Source organism: Neolamprologus multifasciatus, chromosome 1, assembly GCF_963576455.1.
Source record: "Neolamprologus multifasciatus chromosome 1, fNeoMul1.2, whole genome shotgun sequence".
NCBI classification, from domain to species: Eukaryota; Metazoa; Chordata; class Actinopteri; order Cichliformes; family Cichlidae; genus Neolamprologus; species Neolamprologus multifasciatus.
The window spans coordinates 36,846,889-36,870,599 of record NC_140439.1 but is presented as its reverse complement, the minus strand read 5'-3'; the positions used below and the strand labels follow the sequence as shown (position 1 = coordinate 36,870,599).

Sequence of the window (23,711 nt, the reverse complement as noted above, 5' to 3'; positions counted from 1 at the left end):
TGGCTCTATAGAATGTCACCAGCAGCCTCTCCTCCAGGTTGTTCCTCCTGAGCACTCTATAGCTGCAATTTCAGGAGTGAAGACTTGAAGACTTAGCATCAGATTAAGGTCAAGCATGAATATGCATTTATACACAATCACCAACTGAAGACATGTAAATTCATTGGGCAGAGCGACACAGTTTGCACTGCTGTAACATAATAGCTGAGCTGATATGAGTTAGCTTCCCCTCAGCAGGTTTCTGTAAAAGTCCTTTATATTTAGCTTCTTTAGCAATTCCTTTCCTGCCTTTCCTGACGCCTTTCAAAGTTTTTCTTTGGGCACTGGCTGCCTTTTCACTCATTTACAGTCCGGTCCTTGTACGTTACCGTTTTCAGTGAACTTTTTGTTTTGTTTGTTTGTTAGTTAAGCCACTTAACTCGTAAAAAAGGGGGCTTCTAACTCAAGTGATGAACTGACAATAAACAGCTAGCAGCCTGTCACAGCCTGTTTCTTTAGTTGTCTATGAAAAATTCCAAAGGTAACAAAATCTCACAGCACAAAATAGTTTTTTTCCTCACCAACACCTGGCATATTTCAATATGGTGTGCAGTTTGGCCTCAAAAGACAAAATAGGAAACTGCACAGGTGGCAGGCCTAAAGTGGAGGTGGTATTGGAGATCTGGTCAAAACGAGTGAATCTCTTTGTACTCCCAAAGGTTGATTCTGTTCATCTGGACGTAGCGTTTTCAGTGGGAGAAGCATCTTATTGGAATAATTTGTTGGATGAAGTTGAAGTTGAACACCTTCAACTTCATTGTTTGAAAATTTGGAGGTCTTTGCAATATTATTCCACGAAGGAGAGATAAGTTGAAGGAACTAGATAGGATTTATTGAAATGGATTGATATGTTTAACCTGTAATGTGAGATAGCGTCAGAGAAAAATGCCTGATTTTACCTACACTCAGCTCCAGGATAGCTTTTTAGCTCAGAAATGGGATGGAGATGGAAATACAGACTTCCACACCGGTGCTTAGTAAGAACAATACAGTGGAAAGTCTTGCTGCGATGACACTGTCACCATCTGTGTCCAAATCTCAAGGCAAGAATAACAAAGAAGCCCGGAACCACATTGTGGGGCTTTTCAACAACTGTCATCAAAAGAGAAATCAAAGCAAAACCAAAACTGTGCAAGTTTGGGTCCGTAGCAAAACCACAAAGCTGCAAGTATGTGCAAGTGAGCAATCCAAAAACAGCAGCACAAAGGAGGTGCTCAAAGAGGCGACCTCGAAGGATCTGTTTAGGTTTCTGCTCTCACGGGTGGAGTCATTCGGCTCTTTCATTGCACCTCGTATGGTGAAGGTGGAGGTCATTTCTTTCTCGTAGTTACACTGAATGAATGATAGAATATTTAAATTACACATTAAACTGATCAGAATGTATTCTGTTTTATATTTTTGGTGTATATTGACCCCCCTCTTTATGTCCTCCAAATATTTCAACGAATGCAACCTCAGCAGTAAAACAGCATGATTATGGTTCATGAGATGATTGTTTCTGCTCATCGTTCTGGATTCCAGAGACAACAATTCAACCTAATTACACGCAAACACACAACACAGAGAGTCTTTCTGCTGCTGATCCGACATGAACGAGACGGATGGAAACTCATCGCCACCGCACGCTAATAACATCAGCACCACGCGCTTAACTTGTCATGAGATTTTACCCACAATGCCATGTGAACAATGAGCGTGTCACTGGATTCGATGACTGAAGCTGTCAGATGCCGGCCAGGATGTTTGACTTATAACCCGCACGGGAACAGAAACAGACAGAAAGCGATCCGGCGTGTTTATATTCTTCAGAGGGTCTGCAGGTGTTTGAGCGGCAGCACTCACATTTTCATTTGATGGTTTTTCAGCTTCGCTTCACATGTTTTCAATCAGCCGAGATGGCCAAGAATGCAGACCGCAGAGTCAACCGTAGCCTTCAAAATAAATGGATCTATGGGAGAAAGCTGTATTTTCAAAATAAAGGTCCTTAAATGGTGGGAAGTCAGCCGTGCAGGGAAAAAACGAGACGCTTCACAGGTTACTCAGTGTGCAGGTTTAAAGATAGTTTGTTTTAGAATAGTCTGCTACCGTGCTGCACCACAACCATCAAGAAACATCTGCACATGCTCAGTGCTGACCTCGCTCGACCTTAAACAGATGTTTGTGGTTAAGCCTCTATGCTGCAGCTGACCAAGTGAAAAAAACTTTAAAAAAGGCTCCTTCAGAAACATAAGGAGTAATTCACCATCAGCGGTGCAATGAGAACATTAACATCAAAGTATAGTCGAATAAGGCAACGTAATACATCAAAAACTCCTCTGTAGCTCAAACAGTAAGAGGTCACAGGGTATATTTGAAGTATGAATGAAGTTACCGCAGGAAAGTGATTGGAAAGTTTTCCTTTTATGGTTCATTATGTTTGCACTTTTAAATGTTGTCCATTTGCATACGCCATCAGTGTGAAGTTAACAGTTTTTCAAGGTTTTTCTCTTTCACCCATTTGCTCCCATAGTCATGGTGGCGGAGCTGCCATGCATGTGGTTGGGCTAGATTGAGTTTAAACTGCCAACCCTGTGATTAGTGGGCAACCCACTCTGCCTCCTGAAACATGTCTCAGTTTTAAAGACACACTTGTAAAGCCGTGAGGTTACAGAGACCTGCTTGATATAAACCAATGTGTGTGTGTGTGTGTGTGTGTGAGAGTGGCAAGTGTACACAGCTTCAACAGAAACTATTCTTTTATCATATGCTTGGATATAAAATATATGAACATACTTTTATGCTTTTGGGGGAATGCACACAATTTAAACATTGAATATCATCACTTAATTTATCTGATCATCACCAGCATCTTATCCAACACTATCTGTAAGAAATATTGCAGAAATATATAGAAATATTATTAAGAGATATTTGAGTTTGTTAGCTGAAAGAACTTGGTCAAGAAAATATTCACCTATTACTCAAACTAACATTTTAAGTTTAACTTAAAGAAGCCAAAAACTGATTATCTGATCGTCACATTACTGTCGCGGTGGTTTTGGTTTCTGTTTGGATTCACAAACCCTCCAGCATGAAATTGTAGTTTGGGGTTTTTTTGTGTTTTGTTTTTTTTTTTTTTTTTTACATTTTAAATGTTTATTTATAAGATTTTAAGTTCAAAGTTACATAACGGCACACCAGACAAAGGACATAAGATTCAAAAACAATAACATTTAAGCACAGAAAAAAAAAAGAATAAACAGAAACCAAACACAACAAAAAAAAAAACCCAAACAGGAAAACAGGAAAGAAAAGGAAAAAGAATAAATAAAAACAAAATAAATAAATAAAAATACACCAGTTAGCCAGTACAAATCAAAAGTTCAAAAGAAACACCATTGTCCAAAGAAGATGATCTTCTGTGTGAGGTTAGACAGGGCAACAGAGAGTTCACCAAGACCAGAAGATGGGGGAAACAAGTCCAGGAAGGAATCAGGGTCTGGCAGAGGTGCAGTTTCACACAAACACAAAGTGCAGTCAAATGGGTTAAAGTTTATGTTAAATTCCTATTAATATGATTGAGAAAAGGGCCCCAGATTTCGACAAACTTAAAATGGGTGTCAGCCAAACGATAACAAACCTCTTCAATATACAAACAAGCAATCATCTCACGTAGCCAAACCCTGAACAGTGGAGGAGATGGTGATTTCCAGGCTCTAAGAATAAGTCTTTTAGCTACAATCATGGCAAACATTAAGGCTTTCTGAAGAGGACGTGTGAGTGCCAATGAGGTTAGGGAGCAGCCTAGCACTGCGAGTACACCATCCGGCTCTAATTTTAAGTCATAAATCCAGTTATATATATTAAATATATCTGCCCAGAAACTCCTGAGTGTGGGGCAAGACCAGAAAAGGTGACCAAGGGTTGAAATTGTAGTTTTTAATTAATGTCTTATAGAGTTTGTGATTCCTGTTTTGTTTCATTATCATTCTAATAATTTTGAGTTTTAGTTCTTGTTGTGTTATTTGAGTTTCTGTGGCGTTTTGGCTACCAGCTTCTGGTTTGTGTCTTCAGTCTTCCCTATCTTATCTTTCTGTGTCTTCGTCCTCCAGCGTTCTCTTGTCTCCGTTTTCATGTTTTATGTGAATCTTCTCATTTCCATGTATAGTGTGTGACTTTTGGATCCCAGTTTAACTTTAAAGGTTAGTTATCGTCTGTTTCCTGTGTTGGTTTTACTTCCTTGCTCTGTCTGATTTTTCTGTGTTGAGCTGTGTCTCCGGTCTCCAGTCGCCGAATCAGCCCTCTGCTTTTACACAGTCCTTTCTTCTGCTCGTCAGCATATCTGCTGTTGTTGGTTTGGGGATTTTTGATGGTTTCAAATTTTGGACTTTGTTGCTTTCTGTTCAGTCTGAATTAAAGGCTCACTTTTTGTTCTATGTCTGATTTGAGTTCTCTAAACTATGACATTTAGGAACGTTTCCCTTTATTTTATTTTATGATAACGGTATTTCAAGGGAGTGCATGTTATTTTTATGCTTTTGATGTTGCATCGCTCATGTTTGCTGTAAGATTTTGCTTCATTAACGGTTGCCCAAATCATGGGTAAATATTACGTGTAGTACCTCCTTTACAAAGCTCTATTAAGATTCTGTTTGTGGGTTTACTGTTAAACATAGCATTTATGTATGAAAGTGTAACACTGTGTTATGTGCTGTGAGGTCTTAACGATGTCACAGCACTTCACTCTCAGAGTGCGAGCTTCGTTTTGGTTTCTAGAGTTTCCAGAAGTAAAACAGAGACCAGGCTCCTCTCCTGTGGGACCAGCTCCCAGTTTGGGTTCAGGAGACAGACATCTCTGCTTTAAGATCTTTTTTGATAAAGCTTATAGTCGGGGCTGGATCGGGTGATACTGAACCCTCCCTTATCCTGCTGTAGGCTCAGGCTGCTGAGGGACTTACCACGATTCACTGAGCTTTTCTCCATCTCTACTCATGTTACATCCACTACTGCATGTCACTGACTTTTGCCTTCTCACTCCTGAGTTTTGTATTCTGTCCTGATTGTTTTGATTGTCTCATTTTGTGATCCTACTGTTATATTTGTGCGTCTAACAGGAACTGGTGTGCGTTTGTGGTCACAAAGACGGTGAGTTGTGTGGTTGAGGATGGAGTTGAAACCTACGTGAAGCCTGATTATCATCCCTGCAGCTGGGGGAGTGGACAGTGCAGCCGGGTGGTGGTGTGAGTACACAGCCTCACACACTCACACACACTCACACACACATAGTGTGTGAATCAGAGTCATCAGTTTGTGCTCATCCTGGTTCTCTGCAGTTATCGGACCTACATGAGGCCGCGCTACAAAGTCGCCTACAAAATGGTGACGGAGATGGACTGGAAGTGTTGCCATGGTTACAGTGGAGCAGACTGCAACATTGGTCCAGTTGGTGGAGGAGGGACTCAGATATCCACCACCAGACCTCAGCCCGGACAGGGAGGGGGGACGACCAGTGGACAAGGTGGAGGAGGGCATAGTTATGGGGGAGGCAGTTCTGGATCTGGACAGTCTGGAGGAAACGCGGGTAAGTGGATTTTCTTTTTGTTTTCTTATTCATGTGAGAACATGAAGTTCGGCAGTTCAAAGAAAAGCTGTGGCTGGAGTGCATGAAGACAAAGACGCACATCCTCAGTCCATCTGCTGCACCATGAGATGGGAATATGAGAATTCCCAGTGAGATTCTCCCTGTTCTTAGGATCTAACACGGCTTAACATTCGACACCAGACCCAGATGGACTCAATAAAAACCAGAGCTGAAGCAGGAACTCAATCGTGCACCGAATCGTTCTTTATTTTCTCTCTTTGCTGTCATCTCAGTAATCATCAGCAAACTGCAGCAAACAGTAGCATCCGATATTAGTCGATCAAAACTAATCTGCAGCCTTTGCTCACTTCTTCTGGTGAGAGCCAGCAGGAACTCGGTTCTCAATAACATAGTGCTGATCACACTTCTCCTTTGTTTTTCAAACAGGGGCACTAGCTTTGCCTGTCATGTTTCGGCTGTGTACAGGCAGGAGAAGGACCCAAACGCAAAACTCACGACAACAAAATTAAACTCAAAAAGCTGCTTTATTGCAGAATGGCATGGAAAACTAAACTGGGACATGGGTAAACTGAAACGCAAGGAAACACAGCCATGAGGGAGACTACGACACTGACAAAGAGAAACACCGGGCTTAAATACACAGAGGGATAACGAGGGAATGAGACACAGAAGGAGAGCACAGCTGGGAGTAATCAGGCTAGACGAGACAAGGGAAGCAAAACTAGAAACACTCACATAAGACATGGACCTTCAAAGTAAAACAGGAAACACACTGACTGAACTCTAAACATGCAAACTTAACAGCAACTGAGACAGAACATAGGGCAGTGTTGCCAACTTAGCGACTTTGTCGCTATATTTAGCGAGTTTTCAGACCCCCTAGCGACTTTTTTTAGAAAAAAAGTCGCTAAAAAAAGACGTGAAAGACATTACAAAAAACAATAATTACTAAAAGAAATTTAATTTGTAGTTCTAAATAAATTCTAAATGCATTTAGGACATTTTTTGCTCACTTTATGTCTCGTCCACGATGTTATTTCTCTCTCCAGCAGCCTAGGTTACAATTACATTAGCATGACCAATTATGCAAATTAGGTGATGATGTCATTTAGCGACTTCTAGCGACTTTTAGGGCAACCAATAGCGATTTTCCTTACTGAGGAGTTGGCAACACTGACATAGGGACCAGAAACATGGTACAAAATGGTCACAGTAGACACAACATTGAACACAGGGAAGCCACATTACAAAGCCAAAGAACTAAACCTATGATAACCATAAATGAAATCTAGGGAAACAAGAAACAGTACAACGAAGGACTCAAAACATAATCCATAATATAAAAACACAAGATCTCTTCAAAATAAAATAGGAAACATAATGAGACGCAGACATGACAACCAGAACTTGACAACGTAAGACACAGACATGAAACACATGAAGAGCAGGGGAGACTTAACAGGGGTTGGAAGACACAAGGGGAATCTAATAACAAAGAACTAGAAAAACTCATGAGCTTAATCATATAAACATCCAAATAAACTAAACTCAAAACACTGGGTCATAAGACCCAGGATCGTGACATTGCCAGTGAAACACCATCATCTAATTAGTCAGTAAAAGACTTATGATATGATATCTTCATGCAGAAGCATCTTTTTCCAAGAGAAGTGTGAAAGCAAACCAAAGCTTGCATCTGTGTAAAAGAAGCAGCTGACAGTGGTGACTGCTGTCAGGAAGCTACTGCTGGAAATTCTTAGCAGCTGTTTGTTTAATGTGTGAAATAAAAACTATGACTGAAAGTGTCTCTTGGTGCTGTGACAGGATTCTGTCTATTCTAAAGAATGATAAAAATGGAAATAAAAGAGAAACTCTTTCATTTTATTAAGAGTTTCTGTAACCGCTGCGTCATTTCTTTCCTTAACGAGCAGACAACGAGAAGATGAGACAGCTGGAGGAGAAGATCCGCAGTCTTACAAAAAATCTCCAGGACCTTCAGTCCACCATGAGCACCATGAATGAGCGCTTACAGGAGGAGGGCGGCAGGAATGGATTTGGTGGAGGAAGCTCAGGAGGGAGAAACCCCGCGGATGCCGCTCAGCCCGAGATTAAAGAGACGATTCACAGCATTCAGACCAAACTGGACCAGCTGGACAACCGCACACAGGTGAGCTGGTTTTCAGCTTTACTGGGAGGTTACGTGGACTGAGTAAAGAAGCTAAAACAGGAAAAGATGTTTTATGCTGTTTGTGTTTGTGCTGGTGTTTTAATCAGAAACTGTATCACCTTCAACAGGCTCACGATAAAACCCTGGTCAGCATCAACAACCACCTGGTGAACGGGAAAGGTAATGAGTTGGAGGGAGGTGTGTCTGGAGGATCGTTAAGTGAAGGACGGCTGAACTCACTGAAGGAGGAGATCCTGAGCAAGCTGGAGAGGAGAGTGTCGCTGTCCTGCTCCTCCTGCCAAGTATCAGACAACTTTAATAAGCCGATATTCCAAAAATCTTTCTAGCCGGTGTTTTTCAGTAAGATTAAATTCACTGCTGGATGTTTTCAGGCCGGCGTGGAGGATCTGCGCAAACAGCAGCAGCAGGACCGTGAGAGGATTCGAGCTCTGGAGAAGCAGATGAACGCCATGGACGTCCAGTATCGGCAGACCCTGGACGGGCTGCGGCGGGACGTAGCGCGTTCGCAGGGATGTTGCGACATCATCAGTGACCTACAAGATCGCGTAACTGACGCTGAACGCAAGATCAGCACGGCCTCTGAGAACTTTGATATTCTGCAGAACCGCCTGGACAGGGAGCTCAGCGGACAAGGTGGCACCAGCGAAAACGGTGGGTCCAGAGGACAAGGGTTACCTGTTGGCGGTGAAACTGGCGGGCATGGTAGGGATGCCATGATAACAGAGGAACGCCTGAACAACCGACTGAAGGATCTGGAGCGACGGGTCAACAGCACTATGCAGAAAACCGAAGAGAGCTGCTCATACCTGGAGAACGACGTGAAAGACTACTTCCACAGAGAACTGGACGAGCTGAGGTCCGTGTTTCTGGAGCGGTTTGATGATCAGGCCGACAGGATCACAGACGTGGAGCTGGACGTGGAGCAGGTCAAGGACAGCATAAGTGATCATGACAAGCGGCTGTCGAAACTAGAAAACACCACCTCCCAAATGAACTGGAGGCTGGAGAAGTGTGGCTGTGTAGCTTCTGAACAAGGAGGAGAAGGAAGAGGGAGAGGCGACGGGGGATATGGAGGTGGAAGTTGGGGAGCAGGAGGGGGTGGATCAACAGGAGAAGGAAAAGAGGGGGATAACACAGGGGATGGAGGTGGGACGTGGGGAGCCGGAGGAGGAGGAGGAAGTACAGGGGGAGGAGGACGCTGGGGAGGTACTGGGGGAGGATTACCAGGAACGGGAGGAGAAAAAGACAATTCAACCAAGAAGTCTCTGGAGTGGAGAGTGGTGGCTAACGAGGATCAGATTCGACATTTCAACACTCAACTCAAAGACCTGTCGATGTCCGGAGACTCTCTGTATGACAAGGTGAGTCACACATCTGGCTCAGCACAACAAATAATTACAGGACAGATTAAGAATTCCTTGCATGTTCAAATAAATGTCCTGTGTATAAACACCTTAACATTATAGCGCATCGACTAGATTGTACTCCTGAGCCAAAGAAAATCATTTTTCACAATAACTCAAAGACTCTTGATGTGCAACGGAAAGTCTTATTATTCAAAATAATGTTATTTTAAAAGCTCCAAAAGGCACCAACAGCTCGAACAGGATTGAGAGGGTGGGTTTAGTGACCTCAATTAGCTGACATGAAGTTTAGCAGACAGCTAGCAGAAATGCTAACAGAGGTGACCGTGAAAGCTCACTCACCTCTGTTAGCATTTCTGTGCTAGTTGAAGTGGTCCCACCCAAAATGCTGTATAACTTTAAACTTTAAAGGGGTTATTCATTTAAAAAAAGACCCCACAGAGATGTTACGAAGAAGTAAGCTAGCTGTATAGACTGACACTATCCGGTCGTTAAGTGATGACGTGACGAATCCTACTTCCAGGCCTAAAGTAGTCTGCGTTTAATATGGCTTTTGTGTTGTTAACATGTTTAATGTTTTGTATTTTCTTCTATTTAATCTCAAAAAGCTCCTAAAACAGTCAGTGATCACTGTTGACCTCCCTTGGCTTTTGTTACCATCAATCATTTATTTAAGCTCAGTTTTTAAAACCTTAGGATGTAACTACAGCCCAGCCCATGCAGCAGTATATGAATGACTAACCTTGTATTGTGAATGGATTATCTCAGTTGTTCTCCTGCTGAAGTTTGGTCCTGTTACAGCATCCTGCCATGCGATTACATTTGTTCCTGACCACCGAGAACACTCACGTTAACTTTTATCGAGTGGAAAAAAAGTTAGCTTGTTTATATTATGCTAACATAGCTGTGTCGCTAGCGGTCACGTAGCACATCATTATATACCAGCTAGCCAAACTTCAGTAACCCTACAAACGTCACTGCTGTTTAGTTTTCTGTCTTCATTTATGTTGGAAGTGATAACAGAGCTGTACATTTTAATTTGTTTCCAAAACCCCGCAGTCAGGACATGCTATATTGTATTTAGATAGAAGCTAGCGAGCTAACTTCCGGCTAACTTCTAACTCCGTTAAATGTCATAAATTCCGTTTTCATGGATGCCTAGATGTTAAACTCAATTGTTACACCTGGTAGAGCAGAACGCTGATCATTTTATTAAAGGTGAAAGACTTTAGACAGTTTTTCAACTCTCAGTAATGCCATAGTAATCGTTTGATATATGGACCTGCAGCGGAGTTTAGGCCCAGACACGGCTAGTGACGTCAGACTGAACGACCGGATTTATCAAACCGGGCTGTAGACATGTTTTTCTGCTGTAGAGTTGAGAATTTTAACATTGCCTCCAGTGGCCATTTCGAGGAACTGCAGTTTTTTGGCAGATTTTATTTTGTGTTGTTTTTTTATTCCTAAAAGTTGCTGCTCGGTTGGATGTTTTTTATCTTCACCTTTTCAATAATCTTATTTCACAAAGTTTGTAATATTAATCAACGCACTTAAATTAAAACTGTGATGTGTGGATTATAAACTGACTTTTGTGTCAAAGAAGCTCAGATTTTGTGACTATGCAGTCATCTCATTTGTTAATATTTAAATCAATAACCAGGTTTTGGACCTGACCGATGACGTCGGTAAAATCAAAGCCCTGACCGGTGATCACGGAGAACACTTTAACCGAATCGTGACGGTGGTGGAGATGCTGGGTGAGGACTGCGAGCTGTGCGGGAAGGTGGAGAAAGAGCTGCAGAAGATGAGGAATTATTCCCAGAATGCGCTATCAAATATTCAGAACCACATCAACAGAATCCAGAACAGAATGGACTCAGAGGGAGACAGCTGCTTCCAGATGTGCTCAGTCCTGCAGAGTGAAGTCAGTGTTCTGAGGGATGATGTCAGGAGGTGCACCAACCAATGTAAGAGCAACCCGGACATGACCACAGGTCAGATCTTTTTTTGTTGTTGTTTTTAACTTAACCTCATCTCCTGGTAGAACTGGTAGGGATGTAATACTGGGGCAGGAAAGGGTCAGAGTTCAGAGTCTGGACCGCTGTAGGGAAACAGTGCCTGTCTTTCTCCGTGTCCTAAATCCTGGACACAGATGGGAGCCACTCGAACACAGAATGTAAAATATGTGAGGGATCTTGGAGAATCCTGTGGGCAGTTTTAATTGTCTGTTTTTCACACAGGGCAGACAGAGCTCTAACAGGATGTCCATTTAATTTTAGAATGGATCTCAGTAATAAAGTAGATGGAGTAAAGTGGTAACAGCGTCTATTAGTCTATTATGTCTGCTCAGAGTTTCTTCTGATGTAATACTCAGGGATTTGCTGGGTGGAATGGGGGATTTTCCTCACTACATTTCTGTCCCTGTGTTAAATTATTTCTATCCCTGGTGGAGATATAAAAATATAAACATTTGATTTTTAGCACTACAGCACAGTCTCGTCCAAAACTGATTTCCACCCCGTATTCATAATCCTGTGACCGCAGAGATGAGTCTGCAGAAGGAATATTCTGGAGTCTTTTCATTATGTGGCCAAGCACTGCTGTTTCAGTGTGGAAACTACAGCTAAGTAAATAAAAGATGAATTAAGAGGATTCAGAACTGTAGAGAGGAGATGATCTGACATGTGTTTGAGCTATGTCGAATCATCTGCATTTGAATAATCTACAAAGATGAAATGCGTCTTCTTATTTCAACGTGTTGAACTGCAGTTATGCACCAGGGCGTCCTGCATTCGAAGCCTCTTTTATTTGCCTCTGAAGACATGTTATTTGCATGGTTCGTTCTGATGGTGGCGCTGCTGTGATGAGCTGATAGTGAGCTCCTGAGTGGAAAGATCGATGCTACCTGACCAAAATACAGTCATTTCTGAAACTGCTTTTTTCAAGCATCAACATATTTTAAGGGGAAAAAATTCTGTAAAGCAAAGTTTAATTAAATAGATATTTTTGTTTTTACCACTTGAACACTTAATTCATGGGCAAATTCAATCCCCAATAGGTGTTGATCATGCTAGACCTGGTGGCACAGATGACAACAGTGGACCGCTGGATCCTGCGAAGCCTTTAGATGGCCATAGCGTGATTGAAGGCATCAACAATAACCACCTGAAAACGCTGCAGGGCGAACTGTCCAATGTCATCCTCACCTTCAGCTCCATCAACGACACCCTGAAGGGTCTGGAGCACACGGTGCAGAAACACGACAGCGTCATCACGGACCTCGGTGAGCCGAGCTCGGGAACAAACATAGCTTTGCATTAAATGCCTCCAGCTAGTGTTCACTCTGTCACCCTCTAAATCCTGACAGGAAATACTAAGGATAAGATCATCTCTGAGATAGACAAAGTCCAGCAGGAGCTGACAGAGCACATCGAAGACAACCGGAATCGTCTGGATAAGATGGACAGGGACATTCGGCGATTTGAGAGTACGGTGCTTGAGATGGGAGACTGTAAGAGGTCTGGGGACGGGCTTGAGAAGAGGCTGTCGAAGCTGGAGGGAGTTTGTGGACGGCTGGATGGGGTCTCTGACTCCATCCTCAAAATCAAGGAAGGTATGGTTCATTTTGATGGTCATGTCTATAATAATGGATTGCATTTATATAGCGCTTTTCAAGACCCTCAAGGCGCTTTACACTTCCACTATTCATTCACTCTCACATTCACACACTGGTGGAGGCAGCTACAGTTGTAGCCACAGCTGCCCTGGGGCAGACTGACAGATGCGAGGCTGCCATATCGCGCCATCGGCCCCTCTGGCCAACACCAGTAGGCGGTAGGTGAAGTGTCTTGCCCAAGGACACAACGACCAAGACTGTCCGACCCGGGGCTCGAACCGGCAACCTTCCGGTTACAAGACGAGCTGCCAACTCTTGAGCCACGATCACCCCAATGTTTGCTACTATGTTTAGTTGGACATGCAAATTTGTATTTGAGCTGGTAACAAACACAACATGTGTGCCGGTGTCTCCGTGCCTCACTGAGATTCAGATGATTCAACATGGAGAACATATTGAAATCGGGTAAAAAATAAATCAATCAAGGAAAAATAAAAACAGTTTCATCGTTCATGAGAAATAGTTTTCCCATGTAGACTTGCATTGTGAATAAGCAGGACAATAATTCAGGAAGAGGAGATTATGTTGGGTTTTTTTCTAACCCGTGTATCTGTTAGAAAGGATGTTTACTCCATCTTTCCCTGGTATAGAATGGTAAATGGTAAATGGCCTGTATTTGTATAGTGCTTTTCTAGTCCCTAAGGACCCCAAAGCACTTTACATATCCAGTCATCCACCCATTCACACACACATTCACACACTGGTGATGACAAGCTACATTGTAGCCACAGCCACCCTGGGGCGCACTGACAGAGGCGGTATAGATACTACTCTGAGTTGCAGCTGGTCAGCTAGAATGTTTACCTGTCTGCTAGTTATCACTTCCGCTAATTAAAGTAACTACTTTTTGCTAACCATAATAAACCAGACGGATGTAACAGTAGTTCATCTTTGTGTACACTCTATGTACTTACATGTTGCAGGATATATTTACAACACCGTGCTGGCACCGTGTCCTTACTGGGACACTACAGTGCCCAATATGTGCAAATAAAAACTCCAATCGTGCTGCGGACCGACAGCTGATGCAGCTGTGCTCCAGCTGTGTTGCTGTGGTCACAAAGTGAGTTCTTCAGCTGGAATTCAGAGAAAGTGAGCTTCTCATTTCTCTGGAAACATCTTTCACTGTTTTTTCTGTCCTGACGTCTTCAACTGGATGACGTGAGGAAAAGGTTGAGGGTACTGCCACGTACCGAGTGTGTCATGTTACACAAGAAAGACGAACATATGTTCCTCGTGCTGATTTTGGTGTTTTGATGTTTTCCGTGTTTAGGACTGAACAAACACGTTTCGAGTTTGTGGACGTGTGTTTCTGGTCTGAATGACACCGTTATCCGTCATGGAGGTCTGCTGGACTTTATCCAGAACGGCCAGGACGACATCCACAGCAGAGTGAAGAACCTGAACTCGAGCTTGAACCAGGTTTCCAGAGACCTGCAGAGTTTGTCAGAGTATGACCTGACGGGTGAGCTGCTCCTTCCTCTGATTCTGTTTGGGGGGGTTTTCAGCTACAGTGTGATTTCTCAGCACAGCTCCGCTCTGATCTGAATAACATGAAAAGAGGGTTGCGGGGTTTTTATTGGCTTGATGTACTGACTTTGTCTTGGGGACCACCAATCATTACAACAGTGCTCTCAGACAGACGTAGATCTCTTAGATTAGATATTTATTAACATCCTGATGTGCTTAAATCCTCACAAGGATATCTGATATAGATCGACTGATGAAAGGTGAAGCTTCTCCGTGTTTACTACAGTTTACCACATGTGAGAGTAAATGTACAGGATGAGCTGCTCAGTTATGTTATTAATATGAAGCGCAAAGATATTTGTCAGAGACGTTTGATGAATTTCCTGAAGCACAGTAAACGTTTTCAGTAACTTTCTGCCCTCTGCAGGACGAATCAAGCAGTACTCAGAATAAACTGGAGGGTTTCACAATAATGATTCAGAAAAAAACACAACGCACGTAAGAAAAAAACTGAGAAAGTGTGTTCATGGTGTTTCGTTTTCTAGGCCCGGCACTGCTCAGCAGAGGTTTGAATGCTCTTTTGATTTACTCACTAACTGCAAAACTAAAAGGGAGTTTGTGATGTCATCAGATCCAGAGGAAACTCCAGAGTTTGTCAGATGTACATGTTGTTTGTTGTTCTCTGTTTCCACTTGGAATATGTGCCTGGATTGTGAAAACTAATAATAATAGTAATAATAATAATAATAGTATCCACAGCTCCATGTATGAAAAAATAAAAACTTAAATGTGGCATCTTTTCCTTCAAAGGTCACCTCTTTCTGCACCTCTGGACCACTTCCTGCTCATTTCGACCTCATTCCTAGTGCAATTTCACATTGAACGTTTTTAGAGAGCACACTTGTTATCTTTATATTAACCAGAAGATCCACCAGGACTGTGCTCTTGTTTTGTTGGCTTCTTTCTTCACATTCGTGGACTTGTGCAGCATGAATTTATCCCCCAGAGTGAAACCTCCAAAGCAGAGTTCATCTGTAATGTTGTGATTTGACTTTGTGTAGCGCCCAAGAAGGCAGAAGGTAAAGTGACTTTTGCCCACCACCTACCCTGTTTGCTTAGGACTTCATCCTCTTTTCCCCAAATAAAATTCAGGTTGAAGGGTTGCTGTGAAATCTAAAAATAGCAGTGATGTTGGAGGCGGTGCACGGCTGCTCAAGGAGAGGACGTTGAAGGAAAGATTGCTAGGTTGGAAGAGGCTGCGAGGTTTTTATTTTTACTTTTATAGACAGAGCAGTAGAACTTTATTATTGCACTTTGTAACTCGTAACATTTATTTTATTTCACTGTGGATCTGTTTGATGATGCATCAGCAGCCAACAAACAACAGCTTGAACTAAACCTGCAGATTTTGTCTTCAGTGTGTCGTCTGTTGTTCCGTGTCATTAAATATTAATGCCATAGATCCAAGTGAGCTGTAAAAAACTGTTTTGAAACTAAACCCTTAAGCTTCCTCTTCTCCAGTGAACTTAATGAACAGTAACGAATGATTGCGCTTGAATTACTGGGTGAATATAACGAAGCTTTCTAACATTTTAAAGTCTGTTGGCTTCATATCCAGTCAAGTCCAGTAGAAGTCTAAAATTTCAGGATGACTAAAATGTTACAACAAAGCTGAAGGTTTGTGTCATTGCACAGGCCCTCCAGGACCTCAAGGACCTCAAGGACACCCAGGAGAACGAGGCTTCAATGGGCTGCCTGGCCCCCCAGGGCCCCCTGGATTTCCAGGACCACGAGGAGAAATTGGCCCACATGGTGAGATGGATATTTTACATTTATAGAGTGTGTGATATACAGGAAGACTAAAAGTCGTGAGTAAAGCTATTACTAAGCCAGCTAACATACCTAAAATCATAATTTTTTCACTACTTCCTGTTTGTTTTTTCACATTAAAAGTAGAGGTTAAAAGCTCACTACACTCAAAAACAATGATTTTCACCCTTAGTAAACAGTAAGCAGTAGGGATGCACCGATACCGATACTGGTATTGGGTATCGGGGCCGATACTGTAAAATGTGTGTGTACTCATACTCGTAAAAGTTAACTGATACCATGAACCGATACTAACTTATTTCATTAATCAGAGGGTGGCTTGTCATTTCTGTTGTAAATGGTAAATGGTAAATGGCCTGTATTTGTATAGCGCTTTTACTAGTCCCGCCTAGGGACCCCAAAGCGCTTTTACACGTCCAGTCATCCACCCATTCACTCTCACATTCACACACTGGTGGAGGCAAGCTACAGTTGTAGCCACAGCTGCCCTGGGGCAGACTGACAGAAGCGAGGCTGCCATATCGCGCCATCGGCCCTTCTGGCCAACACCAGTAGGCGGTAGGTGAAGTGTCTTGCCCAAGGACACAACGACAGAGACTGTCCGAGCCGGGGCTCGAACCGGCAACCTTCCGATTACAAGGCGAACTCCCAACTCTTGAGCCACGATCGCCCTAGTTTTTTAGATTGGCCACTAGGGGGACACCCGCGCTAAACAGGCACAGGGTTAGGCGAGTGAGACTGGTGGCTCCAGATAAAAAAGAGAAACTGGAGGCTGCTGTAGCTATCCATCCATCCATCCATCTTCATCCGCTTTATCCGGGGCCGGGTCGCGGGGGCAGCAGCCTAAGCAAAGAGGCCCAGACCTCCCTCTCCCCAGCCACCTCCTCCAGCTCATCCGGGGGAACACCAAGGCGTTCCCAGGCCAGCCGAGAGATATAATCTCTCCAGCGTGTCCTGGGTCTGCCCCGGGGCCTCCTCCCGGTGGGACATGCCTGGAACACCTCACCCAGGAGGCGCCCAGGGGGCATCCTTACCAGATGCCCAAACCACCTCAGCTGGCTCCTTTCGATGTGGAGCAGCAGCGGCTCTACTCTGAGCCCCTCCCGGATGGCCGAACCTCTCACCCTATCTCTAAGGGAGATGCCAGCCACCCTTCGGAGGAAGCTCATTTCCGCCGCATTTAGCCTGCTGTAGCTAGGCTAAACAAAATGTCAGCAGTGTGGAACAGCCAACTTTAACTCAGGTTTTGGAAAAGCGATGAAAAATGTCAAGAGAAAATCCACGGGCAGTTAAAATAACAGAGGCTCTGACTCATTTTATCGCTCTGGATGACCAGCCAATGCCGGTTGTGGAAAATCAGGGAGATAATGGTGCCAAAACTTTCTAAAGAGGTAAAGACAAGCAGTGTGCGCGATGTCAGTGCTTGGTTTAACGGCACAGTGGGCTGATGATCCACGGGCAGATGAGGAGTTTGTTCGTCAATGCCGAATACTTTCGTTATTTTGTTTGTTTGTTTACAATATGGACACTCTGCAATAATTTAAAAGTTTATTTTATTCTCAAACCTAATTTGTATTTATTTTATTCCAAACAGAAGTGTTTATTTATTATTCTGAAAGCTCGAGACAGTGCCAATAGTTCAGTGATATTTTGTTAAATTACAATGTGGAGACTCTGCAATAATTTACAGAAGTGCTTATTTTTCACTTGAAATTTTTTTGTGGTCATTTTTATTAAGATTTTATTTTTTATCGGCAGAGAATAAAATAAAACCTGTCTTCCAATTCATTGCATTTGTGTGTGTGTGTGGTAGAAGTATTGGTTTTTGTACTCAGTATCGGCAAGTACTCAGATCCAAGTATCGGTATCGTATCGGTTTGAAAAAATTGGTATCGTTGCATCCCTAGTAAGCAGTAATTTTGAGCAAAAAGCAACTGAAATATATAAAATAATAAAAAGTATATCAAATCAAATGTTTATTTATACAAACAAATTATCATTAGGTTTGGTATAAACTGAATGGGCACCAATCAAGTAAATTTAAATTTACCATCAAGTACTTATGTATCAAAATTGCACGGACAATTTGCTTGTAATAAAATTAGTTAAAGTTAGTATTTTGGACGTAACATTTGTTTTACTGTAACCTGAAAATTCTTGAGGAAATCAGAGGCATCATTGGAGGCTGATGAATGTTCATCTTCAGCAAAGCAAACAGCCGACATGTTTCTGTTGTTTCCTTTCTCACTTCTATTTGAAGTTAAACACACTGTTAACTGGTTGCTTTGGGTTTTATTGTTGCACCTTTTTATTATTCCACTAAACACGTCCTCTGGTTTCTTGCAGGTCCCAAAGGGGAAACAGGTACGTCTTTAATTAAGAGAAAAACCAGCTGAAGTAGAAGAACAGTTGTGTGCAGTATTTTCACTGTGATCTGGCTTTTGTTTGTTTCTCTCTGCAGAGCTGTGTGTGTGTCTCACTGTGTCTTTGTATCTTCTCAGGCCTTCCTGGCGCTGATGCTCAAATCCCCAAATTGTCGTTCTCTGCTGCTTTAACTGCCCCCATGGACAGAGCAGGAACCATCGTCTTTGACAAGGTCTTTGTCAACGAAGGAAATTTCTACAACCCGAGAACAGGTGAGCACGAGCAGAGGCTTGCATCAGCAGGTTGTCCACTAGTCACAGGGTTAAGAGTTCGGACTCTAATCTTCTCCTGATGTTATTTTATGTCCATATTTACTTCCTGTTTGTAATAACTGAAGTAAAGTGATATATTTAAAGGTCAAAAAGAAACAGTTTCCTAGTTTTGATCAGAACTGAAGCCATCTGCAGCTTAATGAATGTAAAAAAACAACCTGTTACATATTAAACTAATGCATACATTTCCTGGTTGATCTCTGCTTTAATATACTGTGAACCGGTTCCCTGCAGGTATCTTCACTGCACCTGTAGATGGAAATTACTACTTCAGCGCCGTCCTGACAGGTCACAGGAACGAGAAGATCGAGGCAGTCCTGTCAAAGTCGAACTACGGCATGGCCCGCGTGGACTCCGGAGGCTATCAGCCTGAGGGCCTGGAGAACAACCCCGTGGCCGAGGCTAAAGTTAACCCGGGCTCTCTGGCCGTCTTCAGCATCATTCTGCCTCTGCAGACTCAGGACACGGTGTGCATCGACCTGGTGATGGGCAAACTGGCTCACTCTGTGGAGCCGCTCACCATCTTCAACGGCATGCTGCTGTATGAAAACAAGTGAGCATTTATATCGATTTATGGTGAACAAAAAGGCCTGAGGACCTGAACAGCGCTGTTTAAGATTCATGACAAACCCACAGGAGACGGGTCCATAAAGTATGATGTCACTTCCTAATTTGGGAGTGATCGAGAACTGATGACAGAGTGTTTTTCGATGAAGCTTCCTGGTTGATTTCAGCATCAGTATAACGTGTTTTTAACAGATCACAAAGACTGCACAGAAAACTTTTTCTTCAGAGGAGGCTTTGCGTCACCTCTCATGTGGAATGCCAGAGTGGATTTACTATAAACCCAGTCAGCTGATCTGATGTAGTCACATGGTCTGACCTCAGAGCAGCGCTGTGAGAACCGACGTCCCTGTAAACCAGGATAAGCTGATGCCTGCCAGACCTGCTTCCTCTTACTAGAAAGCCTCTGGAAACACACCGACGCATGTGGTGAAGAGTTCCAGATTTAACCGTGTAACGTGCTGTTAGTGCCCTCTATAGGCCGCAGAGCTCATTACAGCAATAATGTGAACAAGAAATCTGATGATTTATAGACGATTGGCTGCCACATAAAGTTTGTACTGAGGGCGGTGCTACAGAAAGTTTGTGAAGTCACAAAAATGCTATTAAAGATATCAGTTAATGATCATTAGAGAGGTAGATGTTGACATAAAGAGGATGTTTATCAAATGTAAGCCCCCTTCTGGGCAAATGAGCATGACTTTAAATGTTAATGCACTGTTACTCGTACCCACCACTCAGTCCACTCCCCCTGTGAAGCGCTTCCTGCCACAACCGCTCCGTCTTGTCCAGATGTTGCTCTGCAGGCATTAGATGCTGACAGATGTAATCAGGTGGTGGGTCAGGTTTTCCACGAGGATGATGTTTAGCGCTGAATAGTGATTTATGAGCCTTCACTCCTGCCCCCCGATGGGGGTTTCCGTCGTCTTTTCTGTTGAGCAGATGTGCTGTTGATTCTTTTTCTTGATCGTCATCATTTTTAAGTGGAAATTGAAAAATGTCATCCCCCGTAAAATGAAAGGATACGTGCTGTTACCTTAAGAGGGGCGAAAACGGAGATTTTTCTAGCACACTCTTTGAAATATATTTTTCATTGCTGCAACCAGGTAGATTTAGTGCTTAAAAGGAACAAAACAAAGACTGAAAATAAGCTTCTTAACATGCAAAATTCTTAATTACAGAGAAACAAACTGCTCAGACTTTTCCGTACAGCTGCGCCTGTGACTGGTGAATCTTTGGATATCTGTTATTACCGATGGTGGGATATATCCCATCGCCACCCCCGTGCCCTACCCTCACAGGTCAGTGGTCGTCATGGCAACACGAGACGTTGTGACTTTACATACGATGAAAGAAAACCAAAGAAAGCTTTTCCGCTCTGACGCTTTCTAACAGCAGAATGTTTATCTATTTTCAATCTGTGTGGATTTTCTTTTTAAACTGAGATGAGTTCACATTGTGAATGTTTTTTATATTAAACAGCACTTTTTCTTGTTTTTATTGTAATTTTTATGTTCTAACAAATATTTATCACAGAATTTCACATTTACGGACAAACGTTAAAGGATGGAAATGCTCCGTATTTTCTTACTGTCAAGAAATACCGTAAAAGCACAGTGGTGGAAGAAATATTTTGATCCTTTACTAAGTAATAATACCACATTGTACTGTACTTAAGTAAAGAGAGTAACACCACTTGTAAAAATAAAGAATTACTATTAACGAGTCCTGCAGTCTAAATGTTATTTCAGTAAACAGATATTGTTTGATTTACAACCCAGAAACCAAGCAAACTCTTACAGATGCACAATCTGTTTTTTCTTCGACACACAGAAGGAAATAAATTCATTCGCCATTTTATTACGAGTATTTTATTTATTTATTTATTTATTTTTATTTATTTATTTAGGACAGTGCATGTTAATGAACATAAATGTAAAAAAAAAATTACATGAATGTAAACATACCAGATTATAGCCAAGGGCTAATTTCCATCTGTTGTCCTTAAGCATAAAAAATAGACATAATAATTCATAAAAATTCATCATTCATTCATAATAAAAACTCCCTCACCAAACTTACACATACACACCATTCTGTTCCCAAATAAAACATTAAAACTATACAACTCATACACAGTGTTGGGAAGGTTACTTTTAAAATGTATTCCATTACAGAATACAGAATACATGCCCCAAAATGTATTCTGTAACGTATTCCGTTACGTTACTCAATGAGAGTAACGTATTCTGAATACTTTGGATTACTTAATATATTATCATGCTGTTTACAACTACATGAATGTACTATTGCTGTGATTTATTACTGTTACTGAAGGTCCGCGGCTCCGAACCGTAGTAAAGTGACCTCTGGCTAATACGTGTCGGGCTAGCCGAAAACTAGCTTTACTTTGTTGTCTGGGTCAACTTTGCTAGCAGAGAGAGAGAGAGGCGTTGAAAGGCTGCTCCAACGGAACTTATTGTTTCAGAGGAAAACACCAACACGGTGTACAGTCGAGTCTTAATAGCTTACTTACAACTGGGCTCGTCAGGCTCTCTTCTTGGCTGCAGTGGTTATTATTATATTTACATGCTTCCAGCTCCCGTTTTTGCTCGATGACAGCTCGTACTTTTCCTTTTTCTCCCTCCCTCGCTCACAGACACATAACGTGTATGGCAGTCCATTCTCCCTGCAGCACGGACTACACTGCCTATGATGCTACATTCTTTAGAGCTATACCTGTAGCATTCTGCCTATTAGCTTAGCACAACAACAACAAAAAGGCCTCTCTCACCCAGGAAACAGCAGAGAGAGAGCGTCACCCTGTAACCATGGCAACCGTAACGCTGCCGCCTGGAACAACAGAACGTAGCTGTCAAACAAAACCCAAACAGTCCTGACCCGCCACAATATGAAACAGGGAAGTACCGCCGTGTAATCCATTTATTTCAACAAAGTAACTGTATTCTAAATACCACCTTTTTAAACAGTAACTGTAACGGAATACAGTTACTCATTTTTTTTTTTTTTTTTAAATACGTAGCGGCGGTACATGTATTCCGTTACTCCCCAACACTGCTCATACATGATCACACACTTGATTTGTCCATAACCAGTTTTTAACCTTTGCCTTAAACAAATTGAACGTAGAGCATTCTCTAATGGGTTGAGGAAGACTGTTCCACAGATGGCCACCCTTGACAGAGAGGACGTTCTGCCCAAATGCTGTCCGTCTGTGGGGTATAAACAAGTCTCCTCGGATTGTAGCTCGAGTGGTCCTGTCTGAGCTTTCTTTATGCCTAATGAACTGCTTTAGTGGTGGTGGAGCAAGGGAGTGTAAGACTTTATATATCCACATATACAGTATAATCCACATTTGGTTCTGTACTTTGTATTTGTGGCAGTGAAAGAACCAGACATTTATTACAGGGATGAGATCACTGTTTCCATTAGGATAACATATTTTCTGGTCTCTCGCTCTTATCGTTTGTTTATGCAGACATGGCTGATATATAGAAGAATGCTATGAGGAACGTGTGTATAATAAGCTTGTTTATGTTACCTTCGGTTGAACAGTTGGTTAGTGAGCAATGCTTAATTTCTGATAAAGCTTTTAAGATGACTAAAACATTAATGGGCAGATGCACTGGTAAAACATGCCCATCCAGGAAGACTGTAGAGCAGGGGTCTCAAACTCGCAGCCCGTGTCACCCCTACTTGCGGCCGTATTTTGACCTGAAGAAATATAATTTGAAGTTGAAGTTACTTTTTTGTGAGGGAGGATTTGTTTGTTGTTGAGTGCAATGTTTAAATAAGTTCTTTAAAAAGCAAAAAATGATGTAATATGAAGGCAACATGATCAGAGAGTACAAACATGTTGAGGGATTGGCTGTGTTAGTTTAGTGAGAGTCAAAAACTAATGTGTACACTTATGTCTGCATTTTAATTTTGTCATTTTAGACAATATTTGAAATTTAAACAAAACACTACATTTTCAGAAATGTTTGTGGGTGTTTTCTCATTTGTTTGTTTGGTTTTTTTTGTACTACTTGAAGTGTGGCCTGGCCTGCTGCTCGCTTAAGTTTGAGACCCCTCCTGTAGAGAAACTCCTCCTCAAAACAGCTCTATGTGCATAGCCCTGAATCTGTTCACCCTTGGTTGTGTAGGGTGACATACTGTAAGTCTCTCTCAGGCCCGGTTCCTGAGAAGGACATCTATGTGTCACTGGATCCAGTAAACCACTGGTGAGGAAGGAACACGCCAGTCAGTTCAACAGTGGGGCTGAGTCATGGGTTGTAATCAT

General features: G+C 42.3%; 1 protein-coding gene across 2 annotated transcripts in view; it reads left to right on the top strand.

Annotated features, from left to right (window-relative positions):
• LOC146526202 (EMILIN-1-A-like) overlaps positions 1-22,428 on the top strand; it is a 39,296-nt gene extending 16,868 nt beyond the window's left edge. The window contains exons 2-14 of one of the 2 annotated variants that reach the window (XM_085184216.1): positions 5,133-5,258; positions 5,352-5,599; positions 7,552-7,787; positions 7,916-8,089; positions 8,180-9,169; positions 10,833-11,139; positions 12,231-12,455; positions 12,540-12,785; positions 14,122-14,313; positions 16,014-16,130; positions 18,495-18,512; positions 18,650-18,784; positions 19,079-22,428. In XM_085184216.1, coding sequence (XP_085040342.1) covers positions 5,133-5,258; positions 5,352-5,599; positions 7,552-7,787; positions 7,916-8,089; positions 8,180-9,169; positions 10,833-11,139; positions 12,231-12,455; positions 12,540-12,785; positions 14,122-14,313; positions 16,014-16,130; positions 18,495-18,512; positions 18,650-18,784; positions 19,079-19,401 — 3,337 coding nt within the window. In that variant the 3' untranslated portion in view covers positions 19,402-22,428. Of the gene's footprint in view, positions 1-5,132; positions 5,259-5,351; positions 5,600-7,551; positions 7,788-7,915; positions 8,090-8,179; positions 9,170-10,832; positions 11,167-12,230; positions 12,456-12,539; positions 12,786-14,121; positions 14,314-16,013; positions 16,131-18,494; positions 18,513-18,649; positions 18,785-19,078 lie in introns of both variants that reach the window. The other variant, XM_085184139.1, reaches the window with a different exon arrangement.
• The last annotated feature ends 1,283 nt before the right edge of the window (positions 22,429-23,711 follow it).